This window comes from Myxocyprinus asiaticus, chromosome 6, assembly GCF_019703515.2.
Source record: "Myxocyprinus asiaticus isolate MX2 ecotype Aquarium Trade chromosome 6, UBuf_Myxa_2, whole genome shotgun sequence".
Classification (NCBI taxonomy): domain Eukaryota; kingdom Metazoa; phylum Chordata; class Actinopteri; order Cypriniformes; family Catostomidae; genus Myxocyprinus; species Myxocyprinus asiaticus.
The window spans coordinates 35,701,600-35,719,471 of NC_059349.1; the positions used below are offsets into that span (position 1 = coordinate 35,701,600).

The 17,872-nt window shown below is 36.9% G+C and overlaps 1 protein-coding gene across 1 annotated transcript in view; it reads right to left on the bottom strand.

Annotated features, from left to right (window-relative positions):
- Positions 1-211: 211 nt before the first annotated feature.
- The window catches only part of LOC127442221 (BMP/retinoic acid-inducible neural-specific protein 3-like), a 180,051-nt gene continuing 162,390 nt past the window's right edge, over positions 212-17,872 (bottom strand). The window contains exons 7-8 of the mRNA XM_051700090.1: positions 8,473-8,695; positions 212-2,973 (exon numbers count right to left, since the gene is read on the bottom strand). Of these exons, the coding sequence (XP_051556050.1) occupies positions 1,854-2,973; positions 8,473-8,695 (1,343 nt within the window). The 3' untranslated portion in view covers positions 212-1,853. The remainder of the gene's footprint in view (positions 2,974-8,472; positions 8,696-17,872) is intronic.

Genomic DNA, 17,872 nt, shown 5'->3' on the forward strand with positions numbered 1-17,872 from the left:
TCATAAATGATAGAATACAGAAATATTCAGATTGTATATGCATTCAAGTTTACACAGGGCCTCTATAACTGATAAGATGTCCTGATGATTTGTTGAAGGGCGAAAACGTATTCTTATGTTCAACATTAAGATAAACAACTCATATTTAGACTCCATGTTATTTCCAACGTATGAATTTAGTGAGCATTTCCCCCCCCCCCTTGCAGTTAGGTTGCACAGAGAGCCAGATATATTGTGACAGTGTATGTGAAGGTCCTACGGCTCTCCATGACAACCGCATAAATTGCACTTTTTTTTTATCCCCCCTTCATATATTGAGTCATTCATCTTATTTTGACAGAAAACATAGTGTTTTATGTAGATGGATATATGCAATTTTCACAGACATTTCTAGACATTCCAGTTTTAAATAATGAGTAATAAATGCTCTGTGTTGACAAGGGCTATAATTTTCTGGTTGATTGTGTTGACAAAGCCCAAGTAACTTAATCAAGAACACTTAAGTGGTAGATGTACAGTTATTACATTCGGAGTGAAAATAATTGCCTCGAGATGCAGGTATACTGAAATGAATTAATGTATTATACAGTAGTTATGCTCTGTCACATCATCATATACAGTATGTGTAGTAGAAAAGCAGGGAAATGGAAAACAATCAGGTAATGAAAATGTAACTCTGTATTTGCACATAGATGACACATAATGAACACTTTATATAATACTTCAATTAAAAATTGACATTTGCAGACTAGAGGTCACTGTAATTCAAATCAGAATTTAATTTAGAGGAAAAAATAATAAGAACTGATGAAAAAGCTCAAGGAGAGAAAAAGTGTTGCATTTTTTTAAAGAGAGAGACATACAGCCAAGTGTGCTTTGATGTAAGAACAGAGATTTCAATTCATAAGGCAATTGTTTTGTGTTGAAGTATTGTTTGGTCTTTGCACTTTCAAAAAGTACAAATAAGGGTGTTTATCAGTATATATCCAAGAAGCAATGCGAAGCTTTTCACATCTCGAATGAAATGGAGCAATATTTACAAAGCTGTCCACAAATATTTTTCAAAACAATATTATAAGTATGTTATCTTAAGGTTACCACCTCAAAAGAGATTTCAATGAACATAAAAAAAATAAAATAAAAATAAAAAAAAAACAGTAAAGAAATGTTGCCATACAATTTGCTTTCATGTTTGCCTTTTGGTTTAGCCATATCTATGAATACAAAGGAATTCCTATCCAACATTCTGGCAATTCAATTCAACATTAAATACAGATATACAGATCTCACAAAACAAGGATTTGAATCTCTGTTAATTGTTATAACAGTTGGACCACTGTGCTCCAAAACTTAACATCATAATAGAATCCTTATCATCGATTCTCCGCTTTTATCTCAAACAATGACATCACCAAATAAAACCTACAGCATCAGTACATATCTGCTAAGAAAGCGTAGGTTTAAATTCTCACATAAATGTTTTCTTTCCATGTTTGCTCAAGATCATTTAGTTGGCAGTCTCTTTAAGTTAAATCCCCATTGTATCAAAGCGACCCTTTACTCAAAGACAGCAAGTAGATTTGACTGTAGGCTACATCCACACTTCTTCCACAAGTTTTTCCCAGTGAGGGAATACTCTGGCAATTCAGAAGCTTCCATACAGTATATACTCCTGTACTAGTCACAATCAAAAATCCTGCTTTGTACGATTGCTGCCCAATGGAGGATCGTTCAAAGATGCTCTCATCCACAAACATTTGCACAAACAATGCCAATATATTTATATTATCTCTCTCTCTCATCATATTTACAAATACATTCACACACACAGAGAACAAAATTAGCGATTTGAGCTAGCTGCACAGCAGGCTGTGTTCTGGCTTGGTGGAACTGGGCAGCTTTGCATTGAAACTCTGGAGCGCATCCCGTATGCGCACCACCTCACTGGATGAAAGCTTGAGCCTGTGCCTCAGCAGGCAGGAGAAAAGGTCCAGTGGCTGGGTTCCTGGTGGAGAGAGCCTGTTGATGCGGTCCCTCATCTCCAGAAGCATCAAGAAGGCTGCATCTTGGGAGCCTTGTGTGTAGGGGTAGTCCAACTGCAAGATCAGATCCTTGATCCCCTCTGGATCGAAGTGCATGCTGTAGCCAAAGACCTTCAGGCTGTTGATTTTCATGTAGCCTAGGTTGGCCGAGTGGTCATCAAGATCGAGCGGCTCATAAAAAAGGGTCTCGTTGACAGCGGGATCATCTGTAATGATGCGACTGCGAAGGTAAATGTGAACCGTCTCAAAAAAGGACTTCCACTTGCTGCCAAGACTGAGGGTCCAGTTATAGCACTGAAGCAAGGCATCTAGTTTAGTTCTTTCCCAGTCTGGGAAGTCCTGTTGGTTTACTGGCATGTACCAGCTCTCCGAGTGGCTTCCCCCGAAGGGGTTGACGTAGATTGCAGGCACAGGTTCCAGTGTGCTGTTCTTGGTGGAACAGATCTGGAAAGAGATCCCCATCAACATGTGGATGAGGTTGGACTTGTTCTTGTTGCTCTTGAGTGTGAGCAGCATGCGTTTACGCCATGCTGGGTTGAACCAGCTGCTGAGGCGTACATCATTGCTGATGTAGATTGCGTGGACCTCCATACGACTATCGAGCCTCTGAAGGAGGTAACGGATCTCTGCGTCAGGCATGTCAAAGTCAAAGTTGACGTAGTGGTCTAGAGAGTTGGCAATGTTGGGGCGACAGGAGCCCATTTGGAGGATGCTGCCAGGGAGACATGTGCCACAGCGGGTAATGTTGTCTGGGGCACAGGACAAGCAGAGGGTCCCCTCACCCACCCTACATGGCACAGTGCCCTGGCAGAGAGTACGTTGCTCTGCAGTGCAGATGCAGCCCTGCAGTTCCTCTGAGAAGGTGCCATGCACACCATGCTCACTACAGTACAACAGAGACTGGGCTTTGTTCAGCCAAAACCCCAGAGTCCTGCAAGAAAAGGCAATAATTACAGACATGATTAGTTCCTGGAAAATTAATACCTAGAATTTGCTTAATGAAGATGCAACTCAAAAGATTTTAAGCTCAATCGATATGAAACATAATTCGACAAACATGTTAAGATTGTTCAGTCAGGAATTTACTTTTACCTTATATTCGTCTGGGGTAAATGAGGCATTCATTTCCTCTCACTGATTGATAAGAATATTAATCAAGTGCTGATGGCATGTTCTTTGACAAAGTCAAATCATTCTTAACCAGTAAAGGAAGCAAGTCTTCAGAGTACTAAAGATGCATGTGTGGAGACAGCGTTTTCTTTCATAAAATTTAGCCAGAAACAAGTCACTTAAATAAATGCTCTGACTCCACAGGCTCTCCATTATCTTCCTACTCACTTCACAACAGCTGATTCATGCTTCATGCCATACATACATAAATCCCTCTCGTCACTTGCTCTTTCTATCTGCTGCTTCCCTGTAGGGCTCCATTTCATTAGGCCATTCTTATGTACTGGACTATTGAGTTTAACAATCCTCTTTTAAATACACTAATGTAACTTGTTCCTTATGTTGAAGATGATTATGAGAGCCTTTGATGACAATTCAAGTGGTTAAATGAACCACAAAGCACTGCTCACACATTTATGTTTATTAAGATTAAGAATTTATTAAAGGATATATTCGGGGTTCAATACAAGTTAAGCTCAACTGACAGCATATGAGGCATAATGTTGATTACCACAAATAAATAAATAAAAATAAATAATAATTTTGACTTGTTCCTCCTTTTCTTCAGAAAAAAGATAATAAAAAATAAATAAATAAGTGAGGCACTTACAATGGAAGTTAATGGGGCCAATCTGTAAAGGTTAAATTACTTACTGTTTCAAAACTATAGCCACAAGATGTAAACAATATGTATGTTAATATGAATTTAGTGTGATAAATCGCTTATTAATGTTTAAAGTTATACAAATTTTACAACTTCGTTGCTATGATGGCGTAATGCCATGAACCCAAAAACAACCTTAAAAAACGAAGATTTAAACAGCTTTACAGCTCAAATAATACACACGTTTTAACAAAATAATTAAAGTGTGCTTTTATAAAATTATAAGCTTCAAATTTCTGCCTTTAAACCCTCCAAAAATTGGGATGATTTTTTTTAACAGGTCATTTACTTCAGAGGAGTTTCCCAGCAAAACGCCAACCAATGGAAGACATTGGACATTTGCCGACCAATGGAAGACATGGGAAGAGTTTGAAAACACCCATTATTTTTGCAATTCTGTTTGGTGACACCAGTGGCTAAATGTCTAAAAACATCTTTGTCTGCATAATTCCAGGCTCAGCTTGGGTGAGCTCTGCTGTGTTTTTCCCCTGTGCAGTGTTACATACACAGCAGACACAGGTAGGAGCCATCAGAATGAAGTAAAAGTCTTCACACAAAAGGATGCTAACTACAACCTTTCACTCGCGTGGAGCTCTTGATTATGGTGTGTCCACACTGACCACTCTTCAGAAAAGGCCTCACTATGTAGAAACCAGGAGGGTAAACGTTGCCTCTCTCTAATATTATTTTGCCTCCTTCCTCATTTATTACTGTTTCTCCCATGATTTCAGATATCTGACAGCATGGCTACCCATATAGCAGCATTTTTTTTTTTTTCACAGAATCAAATACCAAATAATTGCCCTATAACAGCAACAGCTGAACCATGTAATAATGTCGCTTCAATGCCTCTTAGCCATGCTTTAAATAAACAACACAATGTGGAATAAATTTAGAGAAATCCAACTACCTCTCCTATAGGCACAAAAAAACAATGAAATATGTATCATGAAAGTAGCTCATGTGGTATGAAATACTTACGATCAACAGAATAAAATGTTAACCTCCTATGGACCCTACAGACTGCTGTTTTGTTGAAATGTATCCACAGAGGTTGTCATCTAGAACTATTATGGTAAATAGGTCAGATACTAGTGGAATCCAAATGCACAGGGGTAACACATTATAAGTAACTTCAAAATGCTATAAGTGACATTAAACTAGGGACAAATATTATTATTGTTTTTTATTTTTATTTTTTTTTTAAATATAAAAAAGTTTATTTTATTTTTCAGTATAAAAAAAAAATGCTTGAAAGTCGAGCATAGCACATCAATTATGTAGGAAAGAGAGTCTCAGTAATGCAGTCCCACATTATATTAGATGTCTTTACTATGTACTAAGATTAAAATACATACAATACAATGTACTTACTGTGTAACTACATGCTGTTCTCACAAGATTGACATTTGCTGCTACTGTGGTTGAGGTATGGTTTAGGGGTATGTTTTAGGGCAAGGGTATTCAATTAATGTTCCAAGAGGTCCGTTCTCAACATTTCCTTTCCAGCAAAGGTTCGGACAATAATAACTTACAATGTGTCAGTAGTAAGTATGTCTATGATTTAATACAAGAAATGCATTTTTTGGAAATAATTATAATAACATTTCCAAGTTGGCAGCAATAGACCTTTGTAACAGAAGAAGAAAAAATCCTAAACAGTCAAAATAGTCTCTTCATAACTGGGCAAGGATGAGGACATTGGGGTCCCAGAGACTGCCAAAGTAGTAGGGAATGGGGGATCTTCTACCAAAAAAATAGTTCAGGGTTCACCAATCGAGTGCCCTTTGATATAATTATTAAGAGATAAGTTGAACTGTTCATTTTGAAACTGAGTGATAGCAGTCCAGTATTTGTGTTTGAATATTTTTACATTCAGAATATGTATGTATGTATGTATATATATATATATATATATATATATATATATATATATATATATATATATATATATACACACACACACACACACACACACACACAAATACACACACACACACACTGGCGGCCAAAAGTTTGGAATAATGTACAGATTTTGCTCTTATGGAAAGAAATTGGTACTTTTATTCACCAAAGTGGCATTCAGCTGATCACAATGTTTAGTCAGGACATTAATAACGTGAACAATTACTATTACAATTTGAAATAAAATGTTCAGAACTTCTTAAACTACTTCAAAGAGTTCTCATCAAAAAATCCTCCACGTGCAGCAATGACAGGTTTGCAGATCTTTGGCATTTTAGCTGTCAGTTTGTCCAGATACTCTGGTGACATTTCACCCCACACTTCCTGTAGCACTTGCCATAGATGTGGCTATCTTGTGCACTTCTCACGCACCTTACAGTCTAGCTGATCCCACAAAAGCTCAATGGGGTTAAGTTCCATAACACTCTTTTCCAATTATCTGTTGTCCAATGTCTGTGTTTCTTTGCCCACTCTAACTTTTTCTTTTTCTGTTTCAAAAGTGGCTTTTTCTTTGCAATTCTTCTCATAAGGCCTGCACCCCTAAGTCTTCTCTTTACTGTTGTACATGAAACTGGTGTTGAGCGGGTAGAATTCAATGAAGCTGTCAGCTGAGGACAGCAGCTAATTTTTTTAAACTGCACTGCTGTGATTTACATTGTTTGTTTATTGTTGGTTCTCACTTTGAAAAAATAAAAAAATAACAAATAATATATATATATATATATATATATATATATATATATATATATATATATATATATATAATTTTTTTAATTTTTTTTTCTCAAAGTGAGAACCAACAACAAACAAACAATGTAAATCACAGCAGTGCAGTTTAAAAATATTAGCTGCTGTAGCTAAGAATGGGCTGACTATCAAATAATGGAAATGTTCTCATCATAAGCAGAGAACACGTAATTTCAAAGTTTTGGTTGTCTTTCCTTGCCATCCATTTCAGAGATGATGAAATCTCTTATTCATTTTTTTAATTTTTTTATTATTATTATAAAAGGCTCGTCAGTCAAGTCAACCTTTATTTATATAGCACATTTAAAAACAACAGAAGCTCACCCAAAGTGCTTTAAAAATTAATCAAAAATATACAATGACAGAATTATATACATGCAAAAAAAGAAATAATAATAATAAATAAAAAGAAAAACTGCCTCAATATTTACTTAATTTAACATATTAAAAGTCCCATTCAAATGCTAAAGAAAATAAATACGTATTCAAAGAGGATTTAAAAATGGCTATTGAAGAAGCTGACCTCACATTGTAAGGGAAACTATTCCATAGCTCAGGACCTACCACAGAGAAAGCATGATCACCCTTGGATGTATAGCGACAACAAGGAACATTCAAAAGAAGTTGATGAGAAAACCTGAGTGCTCTGTTGGGGGAGTAAGGGATGAGAAGATCACTAATGTATTTGGGTGCAAGACCAGATAGTGACTTGTAAACAAAAAGCAGAATTTTAAAATCGACCCAGAGTTTAACAGGAAGCCAGTGTAGAGATGCTAATATATGGGATATGTGATCCCTCTTTCTTGACCCTGTCAAAAGCCTAGCTGCTGCATTTTGAACCAGCTGTAGGCAGGATAACGCTGTTTGAGGGAGACCAATGTACAATGACTTAAAATAATCTAACTTTGATGAAATTAGTGACTGGATCACAATTTCCAGGTTTTGCTGGAAAGAAAAATTTTGACTTTAGAGATCAATCTCAGGTGGAAAAAGCTACCCTTGACAATGGCACTGATTTGTTTATTAAAAATTAATGATGAATCTAAAATCACTCCAAGACTTCTTACATGATCTTGTACATTCGACAACAGAGGACCTAACTGGGCAGCAAGGCCAGGTAAGGAGGACATGGGGGGACCTAAAATCAGAACTTCAGTTTTACACTTATTTAATTGTAAAAAAATGTTTGCCAGCCAATGTTTAATATCTTCGAAGCAATTTTGGATGTCATCAAATCCATCAATATTGCTGCTTTCTGTATGTCTCCGCTATGGTCTACAGTCATTAAAATAACCACGTCAGCAGCTCTACAATGCATTAGGGTTAGGGTAAGGGTTGGGGTAGGTTTAGGATTAGGGGTATGGTTAACATAGTATCTACAGATGTTATTTGTTTGTCCATAGTAAATACATTGTATCAAATGCTTAAATACATAGTAGTTAAAGACACCTAATATAAAGTGGTTCCAGTAATACGAAAGTAACAATGTTACATAATTAGTTACTTTTTATACTGAGTAACCCAATATTTTAACATGTTAATTTTAAAAGCAAAATTCACCAACACTTGTGATTAACTGTGTACCATAATGGAACTTTAGGTTTAAAAATGTTCGGTCTACAGTCAAGTGCATAATACTTAAATGGTATGGGCTAACCTGTACTTTTGGTTCCAGCATCCATCTAACAGTTATGTATAAATAGTTTTTAAGATGAACCGAGTAAGACAACGTTTTTTGGGGGGTTATATGCATAAATACCAAATATCTACAGAGCTAATATATATAATGAATTTACTTATTTGATGCTTTCTATAACTCACAATATAAATGCTATTTTACGAAGAAGAAAAAAAAGTTGTCCCTGTTTATCTTGGGGCCTTTACCTTTCTCTAGGTAGGCTGATCTTTGGCTGTGTGGGACAGCGCTTGCTGAGAGCAAAGAGCTTGCGAACTATCTTAATGGCTTTGCCCAGCACCTCTTTAGTGCTCGTCTCCAGCAGACCATAACGTCTCTGCAGGACCAGATCTGACATCCAGAACTTTAAGATGGCGGAGGTGTTTAAAAAATGGTCCATTGGCAATTTCTTGAGAAAGGCCTTGAACTCATCTGAAAAATACAGAAAGACAGAAACATAGTTATTGTGGTGTAAAACCTTGGAGAGAGGGGAACAAACTATATTGAGCTGTTGTGAGATTTGAAACTAGTGAGATGAGAGAACATGAGGTGGCTTATGATATGAATACATCGTGGAAAATCTGTATATGAATTATTGAGCAGCTGACTGTGGGTGTTATAAAAATGCGGTAGTGACAATGTTAATCACTTGACTCATTACATTTCACTGAATATAGCAGAAGCACAAATGTGCTGAAGGGCTATTAAACATTTGACAATCATTGTGTACTGCTGACTGATATCTGCTTAAAATGAGGACATGTTGTCAAGCTAATTCAGCTTTGGAACAGCAGAGAAAGTTTTGCTGAAAAAAACTCATACTTTACAGGGGGATAATAATGTTTACACATTTTTGTATATTTGGATAGACACTGAAATGTACATTATCAACATATTGCTGAAATTGCTTTTAAGAGTATAAAACCTTAGAAACAAAACTTTTTACAGTCCTCTGATGACTGGTTGGAACAGAAATGTATGGATCTTTCCATAGCGAGACCATATTTCTCAATAAGAGATGGGGAAACTTTGTCCGATAAATATTTTTAAAATGGCACATTTATTTATAACATTTTCATGCTTTGTATGGCTGAATTTAATCATTATTAAACCTCACTATCCCACTGTCAATGTTAAAATGTAACAAACGTGTTTCAGTCATTTAGTTATTTGTGTGTGTGCCATCATGATTGTTAGGAGCCAAGCACCGAAGGTAAACAAATGTAGGAAAATTATGAAATTTGGCCACTGATAGGGGTGGTCATGAATAGTTCCCATAGAAATTTGGGACCTCTAGGTCAAACTCCATAGCGCCACCACCAGTTCAAAAATTTAATTTTCTTTTGCGCGTATCGTTTGTCCTAGAGACACCATTCTTTTTCTTCTTCTTTTTTTTTCTTTTTTTATTATTACTCTCCTCTTGATTATTCAAATAGCCCCTTACATTAAAACTCTGCCCATTACAGTTGCCGCCATCTTGGATTATGATGTTTACACTTTAAAAGTCACACCCTTTAAACTTTGTATGATTTTTCCAAACAATGTCTTGAAATATTCTCCAGACCAAGCCGCACAGAAATTATAATACATAATTTTGATTTTCACCTTTGTTTGAAAGTTACAGCATCGCAAATTTATCCAGGTCAATGATTTGAGGCTGTATCTCAGCAATGCTTTGTCCCATTTAAAGGAAACTTGGTGTGCTTCATCAGGACTATGAACTGAGGGTACATGCAAAGTTTGGTGACAGCACCACCTATGGGTCAAGAAATGTGAAAAAAGGCTTTTTTTTTGCCCATTTGAACTGTATGTCCTAAAATTATGAGCATGGTGTCTATGGATTCCTTGGGTCATGAGGATTTCAACGATACTAAATTGTCCCATATCAGCCATACTGTCCCTCCGCCATATTTAATTTTATTCAAAAGTGATATATCTTTTAAATGCATTGTCCGATTTAAAAGAAAATTGGTATACATCATCGACATCATGTCCTGAAGATAATTTAGCAGTTTGGAGACAGCACCTCCTATAATTAAAAAGATAACCCACACTTGTGTGCTGACTCTAAACTCAGCTCGTCTCTTTGACACTCATTGAACACGTCAGCTGAGTGGCATAGTGTGTTAATGCACTGGACTGAAGTTCAAAAGGTCCTGGGTTTGAATTTCCACCAAAATGTGGATAGATTTCTATTGTACTGGTGCTTTTTGTATTTTGCTAATTGAATGGTTTCAGGGCTTATCCTTGATCATTTCTGCTTGCAGACATTTCTTTTGTTCTTTTTATTATTATTGTTCTTCTGATATACATGTTTAGTTAAAAACGTATAGATATATCTTTTGAATGCATTGTTGAATTTAATAGAAAATTGTTATGCATTATCGACATCATGTCCTGAGGATACCTGAACTGTTAAAGACAGTGCCACCTATTGTTAAAAAAATAACCCACACTTGTGTTCTGACTCCAAAATCGGCACACATTTTGGTCATGGCTGTTGTTGTTCATCTAAAAAGGGGTAAAAATTTTAGATGCTGTCAAAACAGTGTCTATGCAAATGTTCTTAAACCACACACAAATGCCTCTGAATACTAATGAGATCAATCTGCACACTCTTAGCAAAATTACCAAACACCTTCCATTGCAAAATGTCATACAAGCTAGAACAGCAAAACATTAGGGACATTATCAAATCACAGTTATATGTATACAGTAGAAACACATTTGAATTCCAAGGGCCACTTAAAAAGACATTAGCATTTCTCCAAAACAGAGAAATGAAACATTTGTGCAAAGCAGAAGACACGAGCCAATCCATGGTTTTCCTCTTTTTGAAGCCATGGAGAGGACAGACTCCACTGGTGTCCCAGGCCATTACAATGTCCAATGCGCACCCATGATGTCCCAGGCCATTACACTGGGCAATGATCTTTTGAACACTGAGCCCAGAGGCTCCCACTGATAAGACTAAATCAGAGGAATAACATTAGCATTGGCTCAGACTGTCACTTAAGCTCAGTTTAACTGCTGTTCTGCTCGAACAATGTCCCTGTTCCCAAGACATATTTTTTTTCTTCATTTGACATTTACGTAATTTTTTCAATGTGAGTGTCTCCGTTTGACTCTTACAGCAAAAGAAAGGCTGCAGTGACCATTGTCACAACATAATTGTATTACAATTATCAGGGTGGTCTGTCAGCGCATATGCATTTTGTTAGCTAATGTGATGTTGGCTATTTAAAACTTGAAGGGTGAACTTATAATAAGTAGCAAGATATCTTCAATAATAACTTTTATCATGAAAGCATTTCCCCTGAACGTACACATTGGTAACACATTACAATAAGCTTCTATATGGCAACATTAATTTATGCATTAGGTAACAAACTAACAATTGACATTTTTGTAACACTTAACAATAATATTGTATTTGTTAATTGTTTATGAGTTATCTACATCCCAAATGTTGCTTTCAGAGAAAATGTTGCTTTCAGAGGCTTTATATGGAGTTAGGATGAAAATAAGGTGCATTTCGAACTGTTCGGAGACCAGTGCAGACAGACAGCACACTGGAGGTTAAGTCATTCACATAATAAGGTACAAGGGAGCATCCTATAGCTCTCTATGCAAAGTGCATTCACTCCTAAAATCCGACCAAAAGTTCAGTTTCATGCTGCAGATAATGTTTGGACCACTCAACATGTTTGGCAGACATGGGACAATGGTAATCAGTACATAGATTCAGAATTTATAATATATAAATTGATTTAAACATGGTTGGCAGTGATTGGATGATGCTGGCCATTACTTTGAATCAGAAATAATAATGCTAATTTCTGATGTAATGTCAGTAATGTCTCAAAAACATGAATAACCAACACTCCTGTTAACATAATAAACAATTTGATTAAAATTTAGCAATTTAGCTTTGTATTATTTAAAATTTCACAACTTAGTCCCGCTGTCCAAATGTTTATTAAATGCCCTAAACATTGCTGGTTAAGCATCTAGACTATTAAAATGTTTACAATAATAATTACATTTATCATGTGCAACATTCATCAAAAACTTTTTTTATTTATATTTTATGCTTTCTGTATTTGCTTTATGCATTATTTTTAATTTAGAATTTCCATGGCTAAAATATCAAGAAAGGCTTTGGCTTTCTACAAGTAATTTGTGGAAATGGAGATGAGAACCAAAAATACTACTAATAATAATAGGTTATACTGTAGCAACACTTTTACTAAAAACAAATCACCTAGTTAATCAGTTTGGTCATTTTGTTTGAATTTTCCACAAATAACACAGAAGCCTCTTTTCATCTTGTTTATTTAGCCCAGTGTGTCCAATTTATATCTTTTAAAATATGTTTGTAGCTTTTTCAATGCCTTAACGGGCTACAAAATCTTGTAGTCCTTGTCCTTGGATGATTGAACTTGGAGTCATATAATTGTACAATTATTGTGTCCAGATGATTCTTATTTTTGAGCAGATGCTTTATCAATCCATGAATCTCAGATCCACAGCACGCTTGCTTTTAGTATGTGATGACCCCCCCCCCCCAAAAAAAATAAAAAATTCATATGTATGTCTAAATTTAAAACAAATTTACATTGGATAAGATAAGGGTTGTCGTATGGTAAAGTACCCCAATTAAACCATAGCAATTCATTCCATATCCAATCATAACAAGCCAGAAAGCAATGACCTGCCGGCCCTTTCTCACAGACAAACATAAAATGTAACCACATGCAGCACTGCTTTTATGAGATTGTATCAGTCTCTCTTTTACTTTCTCACTCTACCTCTCTTCATTTTCACTTCCACTGTTTACAGTCAAATCTTCTCTTCATCTTATCCCCATCTCTTTATCTCTCCCTTGCCCATATTCTGCTGGAATTGAGATCTCATTATTTACAGCACATTTAGAGAATTTGAGCTGACTTTTCTTCATCTTCTTTTTTCTTTTTTTTCTAGCATTTATGACTTTATGTTCAAATTAATGGACAATTTAGCCCTTCCTAAAAATGGCAGATAGAAGAATGAGGATATTTTTCACAAAACTCATTTTGTACATTAGCACTTCAAATTTCTATAAATAAGGAGAGATGGGGACTAACTGCCATCTATGCATGTTCAATTAGTTACACAACAAGGACTTAACCGCATTCAGGCTCCATAGGTGAAAAGAAAGGTGCAGTCTCCAGAGAAACTTCAACTTTTGCGCTCAACACCATTGAGTCTTCTTTTGTCCTTATAAAGACACACATATCACTGATTCCTTACAAATATAGCACAGGCCATGGCTTGCAATTCTCAAATGTGTTTGTACAGAATTAGATCTTTCTAATGAGCAAGTGTACATGGTGGGTATAACATCATCAGGAAACAACAACAGCCCCTTCTAGGGATCATTGTAGAGGGAGGGGGGAAAACTTTGACATTTACCTTGCTTGCAACAATAGTTCTATTTCTTATATTGCATCCTGTGTTGCATCTCCACATGGTCTAAACGTTGAAAGTACAAAGGAAACCTGGAGAAAAGGAAATCTGTCACAGTCTGGGCTGGACAGTCCCTTCTGTCTGTCTTGTCATTTGTTGGTGTGTGTGTCTGTGTTTCCCTCTCTCCCTCTTGTGTTTTCCAGGTGCCACATGAAGAACATCAGCTCTGTTGCCAGGACGACTGATTGTTTCTCCATCCAGCTTGCCACCAGCGGCACATGCCTCCAATTACCAGCTCCTATATATTCTCTCCTTTGTTGTTCTGTCTTTGTTGGATTGCTTTGCTGGGTTGCAACTCTGTCTGCATGTTCTGGTCTGTTCCCTGTTTCCTGTCTCCAGTTTCAGTCTGTCTAGTTTCTGTTTTGTTTTCATTTGTTTATTCTTCTCCCTCGTGAGAGTTTTGATTTGTATTTTGTATTTTATTTGTTTATTTAAATAAAAGCCCTATTCTGCCTTCCTGCATTTGGATCCTTCCTTACTAACCGTAACAGCAAAATCCAACCAATTATGGACCCAGCAGAGGCACAGTGGGCATCTTACTTTTTCCCTCTCCCCTCACTGACTTTCAATCCGTCAGCGCATGATTAAGCTCATTCACCTTCGCAATGTATGTCAGAGGGGAAATGACGTGAGGGACTTCGCATGTGGGTTTTTGATTGCAGTGGACGAGCTGGATTATGATGAGACAGATCTTAAAGAGATTTATAACATCTGCCTCGATCAACCTCTCAGTCAGAGAGATTGAGAAGCTGCGGCATTTGGGCTTTTGGGACTTTGTTAACCACCTTTACGAGTGCAGGGAGTCTACACTCCCATACCAGGTGGGATTTTCCCAGGCATACCATACCATCGTCCCACCCTCAACAAGCCCAATCCCCAGTCCTCCTATGACCCGTAAACGGAGGAGGAGGAGGAACGGGTCAACTGCAGCCCCTTTGCTCAAGGCCGCTGCTGACCGCCAGGAGGCTGAGGAGACCGCTGCTGACCGCCAGGAGGTGGCGGCCATTCCCACTGCAGTGATTCCAACTGTCCAGTGGAGGAGGAGAAGGAAGCCAAGTAAGGCACCCGTTCCCCAGTTGCTGCCAGCGTTCTCGGCCAAGGAGGCCATTTCCCTGCCGCTGTCAGCGTTCTTGGCCATGGAGGCCGTTTCCCAGTTGCTGCCTGCGCTCCCAATCATGGCAGTCACCACACAGCCTGTCCTGTTCTCTAAACTGCCTCTTAGACATCAGAAAAATGTATTTATTTTTGGGGCTTAAAGCTTTGCTGCAGTGATCAGATTTTTGTATGCTCTAGACAGTTGTCTAACTGAGCCAAGCGTGTCTGCAGTTACGGTCTGATTTTTTTTTTTTTTTTTTTTTAATTATAGGCAAAACATCAGTGAGATGAAAAACTATTCACAAGCAGAAGCACAATGGAACTTCAACTTTCAAAATCAGGCTGAAAGCAGAAAGCAGAACCAGGTAATGTTGTTGAAATTACCCATTAAATCACCGCCTCATACTTTTCATCAGATGCAAACAAGTCTCACAAATTCATTTTAGCTGTAACAAACTGCTCTGCATCTAAGTAGCAGGAAACATAATTACCACAACCCAACTCCACAGAAGTTGCATTTAATGCAAAGATCCATGAGGTTCTGCACAGTAGACAGCATCTTCTTTTTACATTTTTGACTGAATTATATTCCCTTCCCGTTGCAAGGCTCTCTGGAATACTCAACTCTGATTAGTAAATCACAGCATTCTGCGGTCAAATATTTTTGTATTGTGACTGCATAATTAAACTGTGTATTTGACCATTGTCCCTGACAACCAATGTTGTACTGTACCTCGTAGAACTCTGCTGTCTCCAACGTCTCAAAAAATCCAATAACTTCAACACTTTTTATATTTATTTGGTAAGTTGCCATGTAATAATGCAAAGTTACCTAGTCAATTTTGCAAAACAATCCCATTCAGGATGATACAAGGCCTCTCTGCTTCGCATCAAGGTGCTGATCATCTTGTCAGGGTTTAATTAGCCATAATGATCAGCTGACTGTATATTGTCCTTAATTAGGAAAGAAAAGATAAACTAGATCAAGGATATTGAAAATGAATCCTCAACCCCTCACCTTATTGTGGTTGTTTTTCTCTTTTTCAGTGAGAAAGCAGGGCACCTGTATAATATATTCAAATGAACACTTTTTCCTGTTATCTTCTCTGGACACCCTGCAGAACAAACTGTGTGCCACTGGCCTCTATGCATCTTTTATATCTTTAAGTAGATTTTAATGCTGGTGGAATTTGGTGGCTCCAAGAGGACAGGGCATAATATGCAGACTGATCAAAGGACAGGTAGCAACATGGTGCTGAATTATGGCTGTTCTGGAGAAGCTAAGTTAGTGACAGGGCTCTGATTAGACATTTCTCGCAATGTTTTAAAATGAAAGATACTCACTCTGTTAATCAGTCCAACGGGCCACAGAGATCAAATTTTTTCCCTGCACATTAACACAAAATTGAGTTTTCTATGTAATCATGGAGAAAGACATTTGAGACGTGATCAAGACATAATATCAAGTCTGTGAAATGGAGGTAGTGAAATAGCCTGGAAATGAGACATTGACATATTTTCATTTCCCAACACAACAGCACATGTATGTGTTGTTACTTTTCCAGGCATTAGACCAAGCCTTTGAATCATCCTTTGTTATTACTGACAAACTAATAGGGGAGACCAGGGTTAGTTGTCTCAAGGACTATATACATCAGGAACTACACTCACCAGCCACTTTATAAGGTACACCTGTACATCTTCTTATTCATGCGATTATCTAATCAGCCAATCGTGTGGCAGCATTGTAATGTATAAATTCATACAGATATGGGTCAGGAGCATCAGTTCATGTTAACATCAACCATCAGAATGGGGAAAACATGTGATCTCAGTGATTTAGACTGTGGCATGATTGTTGGTGCCAGACGGACTGGTTTGAGTATTTCTGTAACTGCTGATCTCCTGGGATTTTCATACACAACAGTCTCTAGAGTGTAAAGAGAATGGTGCGAAAAACAAAAAACATCCAGCGAGAGGCAGTTCCGTGGGCAAAAATGGCTTGTTAATGACAGAGGTCAGAGGAGAATGGCCAGACTGGTCCAAGCTGACAGGAAGGTGACAGTAACCCAAATAAGCATGCATTACAACAGTGCTATGCAGAAAAGCATTTCTGAACACTAAGGATGTGCCCGAAGTTAAATACCTTATTCGGAAAGGCACGAATAATGACTTCAAAATGAATAACGGATTCATCCGAATAATATAAAAAATATTTGTATGACTGATTATCCAAAAAGCACAAGGATAAAGTGACATTTTTAATAAACACATCCAAAATTACAACGAATTTATCAATCTGTGCAGCCAATATTTCTAAAGTGTAAACCTTATGAATGAAAATGCACACGGTGAGATTTCAGATCGGATGGGCACGATCTTCACTCTGTTTGCGGTCTCTGTTAATTGTTCACGTCTGGAGCTTGTCAAGTGTAACATTAATAAAGATATGACATCATATACATGTTCCACTTCTTGAGATGTCTATTTTAATTTATCACATGATTCACATGTAATGATTCCCATGTATTCATATATAGCCTAAACATGAGCGCGACGTTAAATTCCTGACCTGAAGTGATTTCAAGTCAGAGCTCGTCTATCCATTGACAACATGTCTATCCACATCAGTGATTAAGATAATTATCTGGTTAAGACTTTATTCCGAAAAAAAGTTAAAATGCTCCATATAGGTTTAAATGCTCTATAAAGTATTCATCTGTTAGGAATATTCCTCCTTATGTAAAATGAAGAAACTGAAACTCTGTCTTTTTTTCTTCTTCTTCTTCTTCTTTAAACTGTGTTAAATTTGAGAATGTTAAGTGTTCTTAAACTCTGGTAAAGCGCTATATAAATGTAACATTATTATTATTATTATTATTATTATTATTATTATTATTATTATTCAACAAAATAATGGTGTCCTATTGTAAAAATTCATGATAGACTTACGGGACTTTCACCTGTTTGTAGGCTATATTGATTTTATTTTAATTTATTTAATGT